At 41.6% G+C, this 18289-nt stretch overlaps 1 protein-coding gene across 7 annotated transcripts in view; it reads right to left on the bottom strand.

Moving 5' to 3' along the window:
* LOC148652525 (uncharacterized) overlaps nucleotides 1–18289 on the bottom strand; it is an 80135-nt gene that overhangs the window by 38315 nt on the left and 23531 nt on the right. For 6 of the 7 annotated variants that reach the window (XM_088599370.1, XM_088599368.1, XM_088599373.1 and 3 more), the window contains 13 exons: nucleotides 17612–17778; nucleotides 17008–17136; nucleotides 15256–15431; nucleotides 14488–14696; nucleotides 13961–14188; nucleotides 11642–11748; nucleotides 10201–10401; nucleotides 7448–7568; nucleotides 6349–6544; nucleotides 5049–5196; nucleotides 2783–2960; nucleotides 829–1003; nucleotides 257–386 (listed from right to left, as the gene is read on the bottom strand). In XM_088599370.1, the coding sequence (XP_088455496.1) occupies nucleotides 257–386; nucleotides 829–1003; nucleotides 2783–2960; nucleotides 5049–5196; nucleotides 6349–6544; nucleotides 7448–7568; nucleotides 10201–10401; nucleotides 11642–11748; nucleotides 13961–14188; nucleotides 14488–14696; nucleotides 15256–15431; nucleotides 17008–17136; nucleotides 17612–17778 (2165 nt within the window). The remainder of the gene's footprint in view (nucleotides 1–256; nucleotides 387–828; nucleotides 1004–2782; nucleotides 2961–5048; nucleotides 5197–6348; nucleotides 6545–7447; nucleotides 7569–10200; nucleotides 10402–11641; nucleotides 11749–13960; nucleotides 14189–14487; nucleotides 14697–15255; nucleotides 15432–17007; nucleotides 17137–17611; nucleotides 17779–18289) is intronic. The other variant, XM_088599369.1, reaches the window with a different exon arrangement.

The raw sequence follows: 18289 nt of genomic DNA on the forward strand, positions 1-18289 counted from the left end.
GGGGTCAGAGAGCAGGGCCAGCCATTTATACTGCTGGGGTTAAGGGCCTTGCTCAGGGGCCCAAAGGAGTAGGATTCCTCTGCTGGCCGAGGGATCCGAACCGGCAACCTTCCAGCCACAGGCGCAGATCCTTAGCCACAGAGCCACGGCACCGCTCCTGTTCATTTTATTGCAGTATACTGTCTAGTCAGACACTAGTGACATGATATGCTTCTCAGCCAGCAAGTAGGAGCTGGAATCTCAGAGACCCGCTGACCTGGTTGACGATGGTGATGGAACGCAGCCTGTGGAGGAACAGCAGCAGCGATGGGTGAACGTCGTGGAAGAGGTTCCGCGTCTGGTAGCTCTCACACCGGAGAGGCAAGATTATCTTCGTGGTCCAACTGCTTGGAAAGAGAACCAGCAGATATGAGACAAAACTCACCGGTATATTATATAGAATATGCAGACTCCATACCACAGTGAACAAGAAAGCTTTGCCTTTTGCTTTTTTGCCTTTTGAAACAAAAACAACAAGTCCTGGGATGTTGATCTACATCCGTTTTAGTTTAATCCAGATCTCCATCAAAACTCATGTACTCAAAACCCAACTGTATTTTAATAAATGAGAAACTTGTAGGGCTGCACAGCTTTTTAAGTGGAGCAATATTTCACAAGAAGGCAAAAAAAATGAAACAGCTTAACCACCCTTCACTTTCCCCCATCCAAAAATGGAAGCTCAAGAAAGGCTGTTCAGACCAAAGCAGAATGACGACCATGAGGTCTGGCATGTTGAAAGAGGTTTTGAATATTAGAAGAAGCACCGGACTTATTGTTTGAAAAATGTACCTGTTTAATTTCAGTTCCTCTGCCACAGGTAGGGGTCTCTCTGTTTCGAGCCAGTGTGGCAGTATGTAGCCCATCGGCCCACTGTTCTTGTCAAAGCAGATGTGGAAACCGTTGGAGTGAATCTCTGGACAGTCGGTCACTTTGAAAACGGACTTGAAGCCAATGCCCTTCTGGCCTATGAGGAGACATGGAAAAGGTTACAAACAAGAGAAGACCATTCTCCTGAGAGGCTCACCCAGCTCATGCATAGAAGACAGGCTACTGCTGTTACTCTACCATTATTCTCCATTCTATTAGTTTCATCATTTGAGGTCAAACTCAGATCTAAGAAGCAGTGGGGTCAAGGAAGGCCTTGGATTTGACACAAGTTGGTCTATCAAACAAGTAAAGAAAGAATCCTTTGGTACAGTACTTTGAGAACATTCAGAGAAAAGGAAACACATTTTACTGGAGAGTTGAAGCAGATGACTGTATTAAAATAAACAAGAGAATGAGATTTTCCAAAACGATTTTGAAGCACATCATCACCATGGGTAGATTTTGAAAGTTTGTACAGCAAAAGCACTAGCCAGACTTTTGTGCACGGGAGGCTTCAAAAGAGGATAGTTTTATTTTTAATTGACCATAATTCTCACTGGGAACCCTTTTATAAAGTAATATCCCCACTCCCTGAAAGAGGAATGAATTGGCTTGGAATTATCTAATGGGACAGAGCACGTCTTTTTATTATACTGCTGGGAGAGATGTGCAGTGAAAATGACACAGCCCGTAAAAGAGAGAAAATGGAACAAATTACGAGGCAGCCACTCGACAGCACTAGTGCCACTCAGACTGTGCATAATTGAATCCTTTCCTCAATTTGACAACCTGAGTTATAGCACAGGTAAAAAAGCACAAAGGCCTGTGATTTAAATATTTATTTTCAGGGAACCAATTTACTTGCCTCAGTAATACAAACACAGATAAAACCGCTATCTTGACTGTCTCCAGCCCATTTCCGTGTCAGTATTATACAATTGGCTACAGCATTCCCAACTACATTACTACAGGCCTCTGAAGTGAATATAATTCTTCCCAATGCAGACTCTGTGTATACTTTGAAAGACAACCTAACACTGGGGAATACAACCATGAAGACTGAGTTCACGATTTAAATAAGAAGGCTATTTGCCATGGTGGAGCAATGGATAGTATTGCTGTCTTGCAGCACTGGGGCCCTGGGTTCAGTTCAGGACCTGAGGTGATATTTATGTGGAGTTTGTATGTTCTCCTCAAGTCTGTGTTTCTGTCTGTCCTATAATACACTGGCGTCCAGTGCGTCTTGCTGCTTGCTGAGAACTATGGCTCCCCTGAATTGACTAAAGCAGTTAGAAAATGGATGGATGGAAGGTTTTTTTTATTTTGGACTCAATGGTGTTGAATGTCAGGACTGCTGTTTGTAGATTATGGGTCAATACCGTCTTCCCATTTAAAAGTGACAAGGGTCTATACAGTACATGGTAAAAGCAACAGGAATTGTTACTAAAAGCTGTTATGAAAAGTGCCAGGCCAGCAGCAATGAAGACAGTGGTCCACCAGAGGTCATTTAGTCCTGTATTGCTTGTTTACAGGCTCACATGTGGTGCACTGAGTTTATTAGTTAATTGGAGAGAGCCACATTCTCACATGGGGTTAATTTAGACTAGTGTGGGACTCGCCGTGATAGCTGGTGTTGGGCTACTTCAGAGTATGTTTTTCTGTTGTAAATAAACAGTACAGTATTTCAGCTGTCCATCACGATCTGTTCATGTGCTCAGGCTTCATGAGCCACCTGCTAAGACATGCCAGTCACAATCTGCAAACTGATCCTTCTAGTAGTGTAAAAACAACCATCTTTTACTAGTGAACACAGCAGAAACAAAACTCTGCTAAAAACTAATTATCAGAGTGAAGCTGCGCTTGTTTGGTTTTGTACCTATGTAGCCGTATTTGTGTTTCCCTTTTGTGCTTCTGCCCACATCACAGACGGCACGAATGTTCCTCTCCTCGAAGCCGCACTCGTTGTTAAGGATGGAGATGCAGTCCTTCTCCACCATGAATGTCAGAGCTGGCTGCAGGCCCCCATCAGCAGGGTAGCTGTTGTCATCGGCATTCTGAAAGCACACACCGGACATGGTTAGAGACCTGGGCTTCTGCTTCAGAACTGCTGCCTTCTCTACTGTATTCTCACCTTGTACCTTGTACCTTATTTCCATGCATGTCCTGTGCTACACTACTCCAGTTTTAAGCGATTTAATCTAAAGAACTCTTCACATGGACCCCTTTATGTGTATAACACTATAAGTAATAATAATAATAATAATAATAATCATAATAATAATAATAAACTTTATTTTATATAGCGCCTTTAAAGGTGGCTTCTCAAAGCGCTTTACAGGATGACAATAACAATAAATAAGAAGACTACAACAATAAATAAGAAAAATTTCACAAGACAGGACACAATTATAATTACAGCAATACAACAATAACAATAGAGGAGACCGTGGAAGATGGTATTAAGAAGAGCAGAGGGGTGAAGAATGGAACCAGTTAAGTAAAGGCTTTTCTGAAAAGGAGGGTTTTGAGTCTGGATTTGAAGGAGTTTAGAGAAGGTGACTCTCTAATATCCTTGGGCAAGGAGTTCCAGAGCTTGGGGGCATAGCAGGAGAAGGCCCTGTCGCCCATACAATGTAGACGGGCTTGGGGGACAGTAAGGAGGGCAGAATTTGAAGAGCGGAGGTTGCGAGGTGGGGAGTAGGGCGATAAAAGTTCAGACAGGTATTGAGGTGCCAAGCCATGTAAAGCCTTGTAGGTGAGCATGAGGATTTTAAAGTCTACGCGGAATTTGACCGGAAGCCAGTGCAAGGACTCCAGGATAGGAGTAATGTGAACACTTGCACTAGATCTGGTCAGGATTCTGGCTGCTGAATTTTGGACATACTGCAGCTTGTTCAGAGTAGATTTAGATACCCCAGGGAGCAGAGCATTGCAGTAGTCAATTCGAGAGAATACAAATATGTTGATCAGCTTTTCAGCCACAGTTAATGATAGCATAGGGCGTAGTCTTGCGATATTTCTAAGGTGAAAAAAAGATGTTTTGACAGTATGCTGTACATGTGGGTCGAATGTTAAGCCAGAATCGAATATAACCCCAAGGTTTTTCAATTTTGATTGGAGCTCAAGTACAGAGCCATCTACAGACAGGGTTACAGGACTGGCTTTGCGAAGTTGATGGGGGGTACCAATAAGCATGACTTCAGTCTTGTCACAGTTAAGATGAAGGAAGTTTTGAGTCATCCAAATTTTTATGTCAGAGATGCAATTAGATAGAATAGAGACAGCCACATAAGTAACTGTTGTACTGTACGTTACTTAGAATAAAGCTATCATCCAGATTAGTACACATGACTACAATTATTACTAATAACAACAATTATAATCATCATTATCATAATCTGCCACAGGAAGATGTGCTTTCTGAACAGCTCACAGAAAAAGAGTAATACCTTTTCTACCATACACTATATGCTTTAGGAAATGTTTTTAAAAGCAATTGATCAAAATATGCTCAGCCAGTATTTCAACAGCCCAATTGTCTGATGAGGAGTATTTCTGAATAACTCAACGGTGCTTGGACTCTCTGAAGGACTGTTCTGAAAACTCTCATAAAAAAAATAAAATAAAGCCATTCCTAACAGAAGATTATTTCCCTCTTTAAGTTGGAAAGTTCCAATGTTCTATTTCTAGAACACCCACTGCAGCCACAGAACTAGAATAGCTGGAACTGAGGAAGGTCATGCCTTTCACCTGCCAGAGAACACATTTTACACTTCAGGACACTCCAGAGACATTGAGGAGAACGACGATGACCCACAGTAACATCCCTGCAAGCTCACAGGCGATAGGAAAACCTGGCAGAGAGCCGAGGACACTTCAAGCCCAAATGGAGGCCTTTTGAGTAGTCAAGGAGGAAGTCAGTGACCCTGGAGAGCCCCAAGTGCGTCGAGGTTCATAGCATCCGCAATTAACTGTTAAAGACTTTCTGAATAGAAAAATGGCAGCTGGTTCCATTACATCTGAGAGAGCAGGGATGGAATAAAAGACAGAAGACCCTGTAGCTCTCCAGGAGCAGTGCTGGAGACGTGTCCCACCAGCTTCAAGACTCAACTGCCCCCAAACAGCAAGGAGGCTGCTCTGACCTGGATCAGCTCTAGCACGAAGTGCGTGTCCTTGCTGTACAGCTCAGTGGACAGTCTGTCCAGGCTTCGGCCAAGCCGCTCCTGATGGACCTTCATCAGGTTCCTGCCCTCTTCGTTCAAGTCCACCCCGATGCCAAATTCAGTTTTTCTAAATATGCACATTGAGAAAGAAAGAGGTAAAACTGTTAAGGTCAGAACAAAATTAAACATAAATATTATATAGCAAATGCTACAAATGATCTAGATTAATAGCAAAATTATCACACAGGCTCTTAAAACAGCAGGTGCTTTGATAACATATTACAAGAAAAAGCCTGAAATTAACTGTTGGCAAAGCCTGATGGGACATATTGATATTGCTGACTTACATCTATCCATTTTCTAACTGCTTTATTCAATACAGGGTCATTGGAGATCCACCGTCTATCTCAGCAGGTGCAAGGTAGGATACAGTACAGTATATCCTGAACAGAATGCCAGTCATCGCAAGGTACAAACAGACTCACACACACACACACACACACACACACACACACACACACACACACACACACACACACACAGGGCTCATTTTCCCAGAAGCCAATTAAGTATGTATTTTGACTGTGGAAGAAAACCAAGGCACCCTGAGGAAATCCATGTGAACACAGGGATAACTTACAACATACAATCTCCACAGCCCAGGAATTGTACCCAAGGCCTCAGTGCTGTGAGGCAACAGTCCTAACCACTGCTCCACTGTGCCAGTGGAATGTTAAATCACAGCATCATGTAAGCATGCTACATACCGTTTTACATCATTGACGTTTTGCACTCGAGTTTGCATTCAAAGGGGTTCAGATTTACGGCTTCTTTGCCTGAGCAGCTGATGCATCAATTTGACACAGAAGAAAAATTATTTCTGAACATCCCAGCAAGCTGCCTGTTTCTCACTACTCCCAAGCATGTTGAAGTGAGAACTGATTTGTCCTCAATTAAGAAGTGGCATATATTCCTGAGGTGCATTAAACTAACAACGCACAAATTAAGAGTGCATAAATTTTTCCCCACCCTCTTTCCCAGTGGCCACCACCGCAATCCAGAATTCATCTCATCCTACGGACTAACAGGTCTACCAACAGCCAGTTGCTGCTAAGTTAACCCACACACAACTGCTGAGTGAATCACATCCTCTATGAGAAAGAAGGACAGGTGTGGCTCCAGCTGATGTGAGCTCTATAGCTGTTCATGTCACTGTAATCAGCTGTCACTGCTCTTTTCTGTTCAGCTCAGAATTCCAATGTAAGAGTTATCTCCAGACCTAATATCGTCGATGATAGCTTTGCACTGGTTCACTCTTTCCTCGGCCAGGCTTTTCCCCAAGTCTTCGGATCCCTGTCCGTCCATCTCCGCCGGGTCTGCATTCACAGCCCCAGAACTCAGGCCCTGGCTCTCAGAGGTGTTGGAGACCTGGCTGTTTTGTTCTGAGGTAAGTTCATAATTCTGCTCCTCGTCATCTGCAAGAAACAGCACAACACCAGCCTTAACATTAAAAGCAATGGCAAATTCCATTACAAAACTGCTCTAAGACACTAGGCAAAGTTAAAGCACATTCTGCTTTGTGTCCCGGCATGTCATGACGGCTCTTTGCGTGTCTGGGCCTTTTTGCCTTGAGCTTGAGAGCTGTGATAGTAACATACAGATCATAAGAACATAAGATAGATTACAGGTTTTTGGGCCATCTAGCACTTTTGGTAGTTGGAGGCGAATTTATCCCAGGATCTCATCCAGCTGTTTCTTGAAAGAAGTATCTTCAACAAGTCAGAGTATCAGCTTCAACAACATAGCTGGGAGCTTGTTCCACATTCCCACCACCCTTTGTGTAGAGAGCCTCCCACTGTCAGTTTTAAATGCAGTTCCACTTAGCTTCCAATGGTGTCTTGATGAATGGTAATGAATGGCGGATAGAAAGCAGGTTTTGATTTAGGTCTATACTAGAGTGGGAGAATGCTCACAACATGTGCATACGGTGAGCTAGAGAAAATTACCTCAACCTGAATATTTTGTCTCTTGAACTCGAAACAAAATGTAGATTTATATACTGTATATGTACATATTTAGCACATATACAATGCATATATATCTGTAAATGCATTCCACATAATGTAAACTTGGTATATACTGTAATTTGTCCTGGATAGGGCAGCTATTTATCCTTTAATTAATTACCTACTTAAATAAATAACTAATAATAAAAAATATTCATATTCAGAGCATACATAGCAATGAAAAGAAGGAGTCTGTGTGCACAAAGAATTTTCTGGGCCCGGGCCTAAAACATCATTATAATTAAACAAAATTGACTGCAGATTTTCTGGTACAAATGTCAGCATCAGCCTTTTGAAAGAAATTCTCTTTACCAGAGATCTGCGATGAGGAGGTGTCTTCATGCTCTGAATCAGACTCCAGCTCGGGTTCCTCATCACTGAAGTCAGCCACCAGCGACTTGCTACTCTGGGACATAGAGTCAGCAGATCTAGCCTGGGAAGAGATACGCGAGGATCAGTCACCAATCACTCACTGCCACAGTTATACACCCTGTGTACAAACCGTTAAGATTGAATAGCGGCCTGTCTGGCTTGGTTTACCACTACCATTCTCACAGCAGCAAGGTGGGGATACAGACCATATATACCATGGAGCCATCAGCAATAACATGCCCTGTAGCACTGATTGGAAGACCAACAACATCTACACATAAAGCTGAAAATCTTACAGGGATTTCTGCTGTGCTGCTGCCCTAGGATATGACCTCAGTCATAGTCAGCTAATAACACTATGCAGGCTAGGACTTCATTCCTTTCCATGACTTTCCCCTTGGAATCCAGTGTTCCAGTGGGTTTTTTTCTAGTGCGCCAGTAACCCCCACTAGGCAAGGACATGAAAGTCAAGTTTAATTGGCTACTTTAAAACCGTCCTGTTCCAGGGGACTTAATATAGTACATACGAATTGTTAGTTCCCAGTACTGCAGGGGATACATGACATTACAGTGCAGTTCAGCACAGTTTTCAAACAAGACTAATTTGTTATAAAAAATGCCATTTCCTGGAGAAAACCCAAGGAGACACACAAAGTGCACAGAGTCCTCCTGTACTCTGAATTTAATCATTTTCAGGAAGGTCTTATACTGTAATCTGAGTACAGCCCCTGGTACACTCTAGTGTTACCACGAATGAGTGTTTAGAAGTGACTGCATATGCATTAGAACCTACACAAAGATTTGAACGAAAGGTTTTGTGGTTATCTCCACTCAGTTATTCAGTTATTCTCAAATGTCACATACAACAGAAGTCTGTCTCCCTACATTTAGAATGAACCCCAGGTTGCACAGTACAATGGGCTGAAAGACCCCTTCTCATTTGTGGTCTTTTTAACATTCTGGATTACAGAGCTCACCCATGATCTGAAAGTACCTCCTTTACTGGACTGGAGGAACCACATGGGAAGCCTTTCCAACATTTGGTCTGCAAGAGTTAAAGGGAATTGCACTTCTCTATTCCTGTTAAATAGTGTATTCTCCATTCATAAAAGTTTAACAGCACCAAAGAACATGTGATAAACAGATCTTACATTTTTCTCCCAGCTTCCGAGTGCTGTGCCTCTATTTCATACAGTAATTTCCCATTTTACATTCATATTACCGGCGTAAGCGCTTGTATCCGAGTAGAAATCTGAGTAGAAATACTCAGAGCATGTTTTTCAGCTTGCCAAGTGGAAATAAAGAATGAGCCCAGAAGTTCAATCTTGCGAGAGAAACACCTCATAATTACACCCCGTTCAAAAAATGCAGTCTTCTGTAGAAATCCTATTATTATTATGAGCCTCCATCAGTCGGGGTCGACCATGGGTGTTGTGCCCCAGTTATTGGTCACTCTGCGTCTGGAACAGCAGTGGGAGTGGTTGATGAGGCCAATGTGGGAGTGACAGTCTCTGTTGCAGTGGGCATCTGTAGGCCGTCTCCGTGTACCTGGTGGTATGGCGCTCCTTTCAATGACTTCTTCTTTCTTCGGCCTGCCTGAGGATCCTTTCTTCTCCTATCTTGAGCTGATGCCAAAGAACACCTCTCCAGCTGACACGGTCACCTGCAGTGTCCTCCCAGCACACAGTGTCAGTGCGTAGAGCTCTCATGACTCGCAGACATCCTTGAAGCGCAGTTGCGGGCGACCAACAGTCCTCTTACCAGATGCAATTTCGCCATAAAGGATATCTTTGGGTGTTCGTCCATCCTCCATCCGGTGTACACGGCCCAGCAAGCGTAGCCTCCTTTGTCCGAGCAGGGTGTACACGGTGGGGAGGTCAGCACGCGAAAGGACCTCGCTGTTCAGAACTTTGTCCCTCCAAGAGATCCCGAGGATGCGGCAAAGGCAACGCAGATGGAAGCTATTCAGTTTCTTCTCTTGCTTTGCGTATGTTGTCCAGGTCTCGCTGCCATAGAGAAGTGTGTTGATGACGCACGCATTGTAACACTGCTGTCTTGGCCTTGACAATGAGCTTCGTGTTCTCCCAGACACGAGTACTAAGCTGAGCAAGAGTGGTGACAGCTTTTCCGAAGCGTTTGCTGATTTCAGCATCCAAGGAGAGGTTGTCACTGATAGTGGACCCCAGGTATATAAACTGATGGAAGACTTCCAGTTTGTAGTTGTCGATTATGATGGCAGGAGATATTTCCACGTCCTGACACAGTACCTTCGTCTTTTTAGGCTACTGGTCAGTCTGAAGTCTGTACTGGCCTGAGAGAGAAATCCTAACTGCAGCATAATAGGTAGGTAACGTAATCAAGAAAAAAATGTTTTTTAAAAAATGGAGATCTTTTGGGTCAATATACTGTACTATTCTCATCATCTATGATTGTAAAAACATTTTGCCATTTGATATGGGCTCCCAAAATACCCTTCAGAACAGCTTAGTGCAATACTTGACAATATCCCAAATGCAATACAGCATGGTGTAAAGACAGCAACATGATATAAACTGTAATAAACCATGGCAAATCAAGAGGACTGTGATGTAAAAATGATAAAATTGAAAATATCATTTAGATGTACAGCAGCACAGCTTCTTCAGGGGAAGAACGTGCCCTTAAAGTATGCAGTGAAGAAATGCAGCCCAAACCTTTGAGATCTTGGACGGTACCACAGGCAGCTGGGGTGAGCTCAGCTTGGTCTGAAAGTCTTTCACCCACTCCGTCAGACCCAGCAGCAGGCCCATCTGGTGCAGCCTGTTCTTGTAGCGGCGGTCCAATCGGGCTGCCTGTAAAAGAACCGCCTTGGACTTGGCCTGCCCCAGCACCTTGGAGAACGGCTCAAGGAAGACCTGAAACAAGAAGACAAGTATGTGTTACTTTCGAGGGGGTCTGTCAATCATGTGCTCCCTGACTGGAACCACTGCAGAATAAGATGGTTTAAATGCAGCCTTGTAGTTAGTCTGAATAAAGCAGTGCAATACACATTTTATACATTATTTTCCAAAGGTCGTATACTGTACAACACAAAGATATTGAAAGTCTTTTTTTTAGCCTATGTAACAATGATTATTCATCCTAGTGAGCAGCAATAATGATAGCTGTGGAGTTGCAGCTATCGTTACAGACATTGTTGCAGACATTTTAAATTACCCTTAGTACCTGCTACTGTCTCTGGGATCGACCGTTCATGAATGTAATTTATAAAGCAATACATATAAACTAAAGGAATAGGTAAATAAATGTTTCAAATGAATAACGATACAATTTATTTTCAGTGACTGGTATATGTTGAGCCCAGGCATAATTTATAACACACTGAGCTCAGAATTCACTGTCAAATCAATGACACTTTTCATTCCAGATGCCGTGACATTACAGCTCCACAATGAAAGGTTGCTTTCTACTTCCCCAAGAGGAAATTCAGAGCCACTTATTTTGCCATACTCGATTTGGCTAACATGACTAAATGCAAAGGCCTTTTTAATGTTGTTTTCTTGTTTTTGGTACCTGCAAGTTTTAAAAAAACATTTCTAACAGAAGAAGAGACACAAAGAGCTAAGGTCTTTTTGAAATACCACTTTCGAACTGGAATCATTTTATTGATTTGGAAAAAAAAAAGATACGTAATAAATAATTCAGAATTTGCGTTGCCAGCTGCTCCGACCCACAGTTGAGTTGTTTTCCCTCTTCGACGGACTGAAATGGAAGAGAAACGTTGCGCCAAGACATCTTCATCTCCTGGGTTTTATGAATGAAAAGCTTTGAAGTAACTTTTAGAACTTGCCATCTAATATCTTAAGGCTGCAGACTTGGTCTCAGCGACACCGAGGTGAGAAGCAAGCTTTTAAACACTGATCCACACAGCACTAAAGAATCAGGGTTCAGAGCTGACAGATCCACAGAGAAGCCAAACTCAAAACCTTTATACTTCTGCCAAAGAGTGGAAAAGCTGAGTGGCATCTACACTCACTTCTTACCACAAAGTTGAAAGGGAAAAATACACAGAAAATTGAAATTAACTCCTTATCACTCTCAATATACTCCAGCAGATGCTGGAATATTATTATGAAAATAAAAATAGAACCCTACCTGCTTAATTAGGGATTTGCAAATTTTTGTTGGTATTCGAATGAGACAGTCAAGGACAAACTTGGCAGTTGTGTTCAGTGAAAGTGCTTCTTCAGGCTGTGAAAAATCTGACCAAAACAAACATTTCATTAGTTAAATCTCAATAGCCTCACCTGGACTTCTTAATAAAAAAATATTGACTGCATACAGTACAATATTGTGTCATTATACGTTATGCTTTGAAGTATATTTCAAATCTGTACAGGTAGAGTTCAAAACAAAGGTTTGCAATTTTAGGAAAGCAGACTATGAAGGAATGAGACAGAGTTTAAGAGCAGTAGAATGGACTCAAGTGGATATTCTGCTTGAAGAGCAGAACAGATTCATCTTACAAATCAAATCAAAGACTAGAAAGCAATGTCTCAGATGGGCTAATTAAGAAAAATAAAAAAAACACTTTATAAAAATTATTTAAAAAGAACAGCATCTAGTGAAAGAAAAGATGCACTGAGAAAAGCAAGCTGAGGTAAATAAGGATATTAATATAACAATAAAAAAAGAAAACAATATTGCTATGGAGACTACAATTGTGTTTTTCAGTATTACAACAGGAAAAATGCCATTACATGGTAAAGTATAAATAATAATGAAAAAAACAGACAATGAAAGGGAAAAGGCTAATGTTTTAAATGAAAATTCCACTTGGGTACTTTCCAAGGAAGAAATTGAAAACATGCCTCAGACAGAGGAAAAACAAGACCCTGTATTTAATAATATTATCTTAAAAACATGCAAAAGTGTTGCAGTTACTAGAGGTGTTTAAGAGAAACACATCTCCAGGGACTGTTGGTATTTCAACAGTGTACTTAAGGAAACAAGAGAAGCCATTCATACACTGTACCACTACTACTTGCCAATAAATTATAGACCAAGTAGTCTTGCACCTTTTACTTGTAAGATTACAGAGATGATACTTTAAACTATTCTCAAATGTCATCTGTATGGAAGCAGAATTCATGGGGCTAGTCAATGTAGATTTAGAAAAGATACTGTAGGTGTTGCTTAACTGACATGTTAGAGTTCAACTAGCAAGAAAATCCACCAATTGTCACTGTACAATGTTCATTAACCACTCAGTGCCCACTTGGCTTCATTCACAATTAAAAATAGTACTGTGTCACACAATATTACAGATGGCAGGCATTCATGGTACTGGTTCTGGATTGTGAACTGATTAATCAATAAAAAACAGACCACTTACAGTATAAGGAGTAATGCTGGGATTGTGTTGACATTACTAGTTGTCCACTAACACAACTGTTGTTGGTTTTCTTTCATTAGAATCGCTAGCACAAATTCAGTTCCAGGACAAGCAGGTAGTTGAAACAAATTAGAAATATAATAACTATAATAAAATACACTGGAAAACACTTAAGTGTTTATGTACCATAGTTGTTTTCATTAGACAATATGTGGAAGCAATGAATATTGGAAAACAGTTAGGACTAGCAGTGGAATTCTTCAAAAGAGAAACACAAATCAGAGTATACAAGTAGAAGCTATAGCGACGTGTATATAAAACTGAGAACCCTCTCTTCTTTCACGAAACGGTTGTTTGAGATTCTTGGATCAATAGGCTACTATGTACCAAATAGGCAAGAGGGTCTGAATTCCATCCCATCCTTTGTCCCAAATGTTAAGTCAACTCAATTTAATTTTTCAAACTCCACAGTAAGACTTAAACTAGAGGATACTACTGTGGAAGCAAAACTACATTTGAAACAGAACAGGGGGCAATTTGTTTATTTTACACAAAGGATTGTTGGAGTATGGAACACACTGCTAAGCAAATATGGTTAATATTGTTGAAACTGATACCCTGATTTCGTTCAAGGATGAAGTAAATGAAATCCTTGAATCAGGTAGGTACAAAAAACCAAAAGAGCTAAATGGGCCAAATATCCTCATTTCATAGGCAACATTTTTATGTTATATTTAAAGGGAATTAAATCTTTAACAGAAGCTTCACCATAAATGATAAGGATTTTGCTAAGGCATAGATGCATCCCAGAGGCAGTCTGCATCAAAGCAGATGAGACTTGAAAGTTTAATTAGCTGCTCATGGATCAAAATTAGCTAATCCATATTGTGGTCTGTGAGGGGTGCAGACTCACAACTGAATCACTTATCCATTTCTTTATAGATTGAGCTGTGCTGCATTTGCCACATAGTCCTTATCATAATTCTGTAGTAAAATAGAAACGTATCAATTTTAGCTGACACAGAATAAGGGCTATAGCAAAGATCTGCTTTGTGCTACAAAGACACTGCTATACCTACCTTCTTGGACCATAGCAGCAGCGAGGGAGCTTTCCATGTGATTGGCCAACAGAGCTATAGGTGCATTAGCAATCCCATCAGCCAGCACTACGGACACCAGATGCCCAGCAGTGTCAATGGGGTCCAGTGCCGTTGCTGCCTCTGCAAACAGCTGAGGGCTGGTGAAATTTGTGACTCTAAGCAAGATTCCTGGCTTCACCTCTAGAGCTACCAGGTCACCTACAACAGCTGTGCCCATTTGAAAGAGAGAGAAAAAAGAAAACAGCTCAAAACCAAACTACTCAAAAATGAAAAGTAGTAGAAGCACATACTGTACTGTACACAAGATGTATTACATGTTTATTTGAGAGCTAGTAGATAACTAATCATTTCCATTCCATTGCTCCAAATAAATTACTACAGCTGTAGTCTTCCCCATTCTTTTGCCAGCCAGCAACTACAAAAAATAAATTATTTACACTGATACTGTACTGTTCAACAGCTGATGCCCTATTGAGCAGCCCTTATTGTAATGTTGGTAGACATACTTTCTCCTGCCAGCTGGGTGATTTTCTTTCCAGCGTTCTTCTCTATGAAATCCTTAAGGTTTCCATGCTCGGGTTCAAACACCAGCTCCCACTGCGACCACTCTGACAGGTCCTCCAGCAGGGGAGCGCTCAGGAGACAGGCCAGGGCGTTTCCTATGCTCTGTGGCCCCAACAGGCCTACCGACTCATTTGCCTCAGTCCAGGAGCTCCTTTAAAAGCAACACAGTTTGAAACACACTGTAGTTACCATTGGATTAGAGAACAAGTAAAAGTTAAATTCATGCTGAAAAGACAAGAGACACAACGTTTTGGCCGTGGAGTTTTCTTCAGGTGTGAAGAATAAAAACATAGTTTTTCAGCTTAAATCACTGTGAAAAATAGTGCAGAGCCAGGTTTCATAGTTACAGCTATAGCCTAGTTTAACAACCTATAGAATTTTCTCATATACAATTAGGTAGCTGTGTCAGTTTGCGTAAGCTCCAAGGAACAAGTAAAGGTTTATTCCATGCTGAAAAGAAAAGAGACATAGTGTTTCAGTTGTGGAGCCTTCTGAAGAAACCTGGCTCGTCACTATTTTTCACAATGATTTAAGCTAAAAATCTCTGTTTTTATTCTTTTTGAGCATGTTAAATTAAACTATGATAGTAATCCGCTAAAGTTTATTTTTACTTCAATAAATGCCCCCATATTGCAAGCAGGTTTATGAACACTTCCATTTATGAACACTTCCAAATCTTGGTCGTGGAGGATCAGCAAAAGAGATCTAACCTTGCTTCCCTGGCAAACAGCGGCGCTTCGTAACGCACAGGGCTGGCGTGAATCCCATTGCTCTGCTGCTTCTGGCGCTGAACAAGGACGACGAGAGTAGACAAGGACCCGTACCCCAGCTCCCGACTGTCTCTCACTTTGTAGTGATTTCTTAAGGCGGATTCGATGGCAGGAAGCTATAACGTTGATTGTGAAAAAAGAAAAGGGGTCAGCAGGACAGCAAGACAGACCACGCTGCTGTCTCTATCATCATGGGACTTTGGTCCTATTCTAGCCTTGGGGAATTCTGTTTGAAGACAGCACTGTCTCTCTGTGTTCATGTGTGTTTTTGCTGGGTCCTCCATTTTTCTCTCATCTCCTAATGACCAGCTTTGATTGGCTAACTCTTCTAAACTCTTTCTCCACTTCCATGATGGACTGATGTCCATTTAAGGGAGGGAAGGAGTCATGTACTCTCCTGTTGTGTGACCTAATGTATAGACAACCTCATCAGGGTAAGTAGCTTTCTGATGGTGGATATATGGCTGCTATCTGGGACACAGAACTTGCAAACAAATTACAGGATGTTGAGCAGCTTAAAGGCTGCAAGCAGAGATAGTGTTAATGAGCAGCCTGTGACCATGGTTTGCCAGTCACTGCCTGTCTGAACACTCCAGGGATGGGGCTGGCTCTAACCAGCCAAGACAGCCACAGCTGGGTGAGCAGCAGCATCTCCTGGGGCCCTGCAGTGTTATCAGAATGAGAGCTGTGTCTGCTCCTCATCTGAGGCCAACTCCACTCTGGGCTCTGTGCAGCTCGCAGTTTGAGGGTAACCCAATGGCTTTCCAGTGTGTGTGGTCTCCACAGCTCTTGTGCTAACAGGAGTGTGAATGAAGATGCGGGTAGACAGGAAGAGCTCTCTTTGGATTTTACACATGATGATGCTGCTATTACTGAATGCTTTCCATTTGTTACTGCCTTCAACCCCAGGGAACTTTCTGAAGCCTCTAGATAGTTCTGGAAGCTTCCTTTTAACTTCCAGAGAGCACAATTTCACTGCAGACTTAGTTTTAAATGTTACTTACAGGAATATTTCAAGATGTGAATAAATGCCTTTTGTTTTTGGCATTAAATTAAGTATGTCAAATACAGCTTTTCACCCTGTAATGCTATTATGATTACAGTACTGTATGGTATTATGATTTTTTGAAGTGAGACACAATATCCAGTCCATAACTTATGCTGCACTATTAATTATTTTGTTCCTATTTCTTTAGGGTATGAATAAATCTGGATGGCACTGTACTTAAACTGAGTTGTAGGATACTATTCATGCACAATGTGCAGGAAGGCAGAAGAGTAGATGTGACACCGAGCTTCAGCAGTGGCAGAAGCATGATCCTGTGCATGTCAGCCACATTAAAGTCTATGTCAAGTTAAAGCTGCACTGAAATAGCAACTGCATACGCTGCCTTGTGTAGAAATACTGTTGAATGCATGAACTATACCCTATACCCTACAACATAAAAACAAAGAATTCTAAGGATTGGGTTGATGCATCTTTTTATCAATCAATCACTTCAGGCATTCTACAAATAACACATTTAAAGACTGACAGCTTAGCCAGACAAATACGTTTGAGATCTTTTCTTGACAATATTCTACAATATAGTCTACAATATAAATACACTTGGGTGCTTTGTCTTTTCAAGGCCTGTAGGGTCCAGTCAGCATCACTAGATGGCAGCCTAAACACTTCCATTCCTCACTCACTCTGTCTTGGCCTTCAACTCCACACTGTTTGAGGAACTCGAAGACATCCTGCTGGCTGGGTCTGAAGCCACACGCCCTGGAGTCCCAACTGCTGAGTGGGAGAGCCCCTACACCAGCCTCCTTCAGAATCTGTGCCGAGAACAAACCCAGTAAACCCCATCAACCACAGTGGGCACCCTTACAACAGATCAGACACACAATGGCCAGGAAACACAGTTAGGAGCTCAGGTCTGATTTTCCCATGGGATGGGATGCAGATTATTCACAGTAAAGTAATTTACTGCTCAAAGGACAGTTTGTCCAATTTGTCCGCGGTGAGGGGGGGAGAGAAGAGGAGCAAAATACTTGAACAAATCAGAACACACATTTGAAGAAATTTCCTTTCCCAGTTAAAACAGGCTTCTCTCTCCCTATCCGTCTGTCTGTGTGTCTCTTGGAGAGCAAGCTGGGATATGTGAAAAGACAAATTCCTAATGCAAGAAATTGTATGGGGCTAATAAAGTGATCTTATCTTATCTTATAAAACAAGCAAAATGGAGAAAAGAGCAACGAGTTGAAGGGAGAGATTAGCAGAATGAAAGAAGCGGTCCAGAAAGGCTCTTGCCTGAGACTGTTTCACCAGGAACTCCAAGAAGGTGCCGTGTTCCATATGGGCAAACTCTTTAAACTTAAAATGATTAACCATAGCCTTCTCCAGCTTGGACAGGTAGGACAGGTCAGGCAACCCATTGAATTTGGAAATTTTCTCCTGGAAATACTGCTTCACGGAAGCTAGAGGTAAAACGGTACAAAAAGGCAAATGTCAGCTAGGGATCAACTAAAAAAAACACAAAGAAGACTCTTTTCCCTACAGTTTCCCCAAACCATTTATCCCCAAACCATAAAACCGTCATTTTTTTTAGTCTTATCAGTTTGCAGTCTAAAGTGACTTAATGTGGGTAGCACTGTTATTATTGTTTTAACTCAAGAATTAGATGTGAGTGTTATGTATTGAAAAAGGGGCCAATAACATGAATATATACTTCTAGGGCTTCACCTGTTTTTATATTTATTAACATTACAGAGAATCACCAAAGGGCTGTGTCTTATCACCCACACTGTGCATTTTGTACACTAATAATTGTAAGAGCAAATACACAGACATCTCATTGAGTTTGCTGATGACAGAGCCCTGGACAGCTTATTAAAGGACCCAGAAAATCACCATGGTCCCATTCTGAGTGATTTTACTTAATAGTGTGATGAATTCTCTTCAAAGGTACAGTAAAAGTAAAAAAACAGA

The sequence above is a fragment of the Lepisosteus platostomus genome, chromosome 11, assembly GCF_059453375.1.
Source record: "Lepisosteus platostomus isolate fLepPlt1 chromosome 11, fLepPlt1.hap1, whole genome shotgun sequence".
Classification (NCBI taxonomy): domain Eukaryota; kingdom Metazoa; phylum Chordata; class Actinopteri; order Semionotiformes; family Lepisosteidae; genus Lepisosteus; species Lepisosteus platostomus.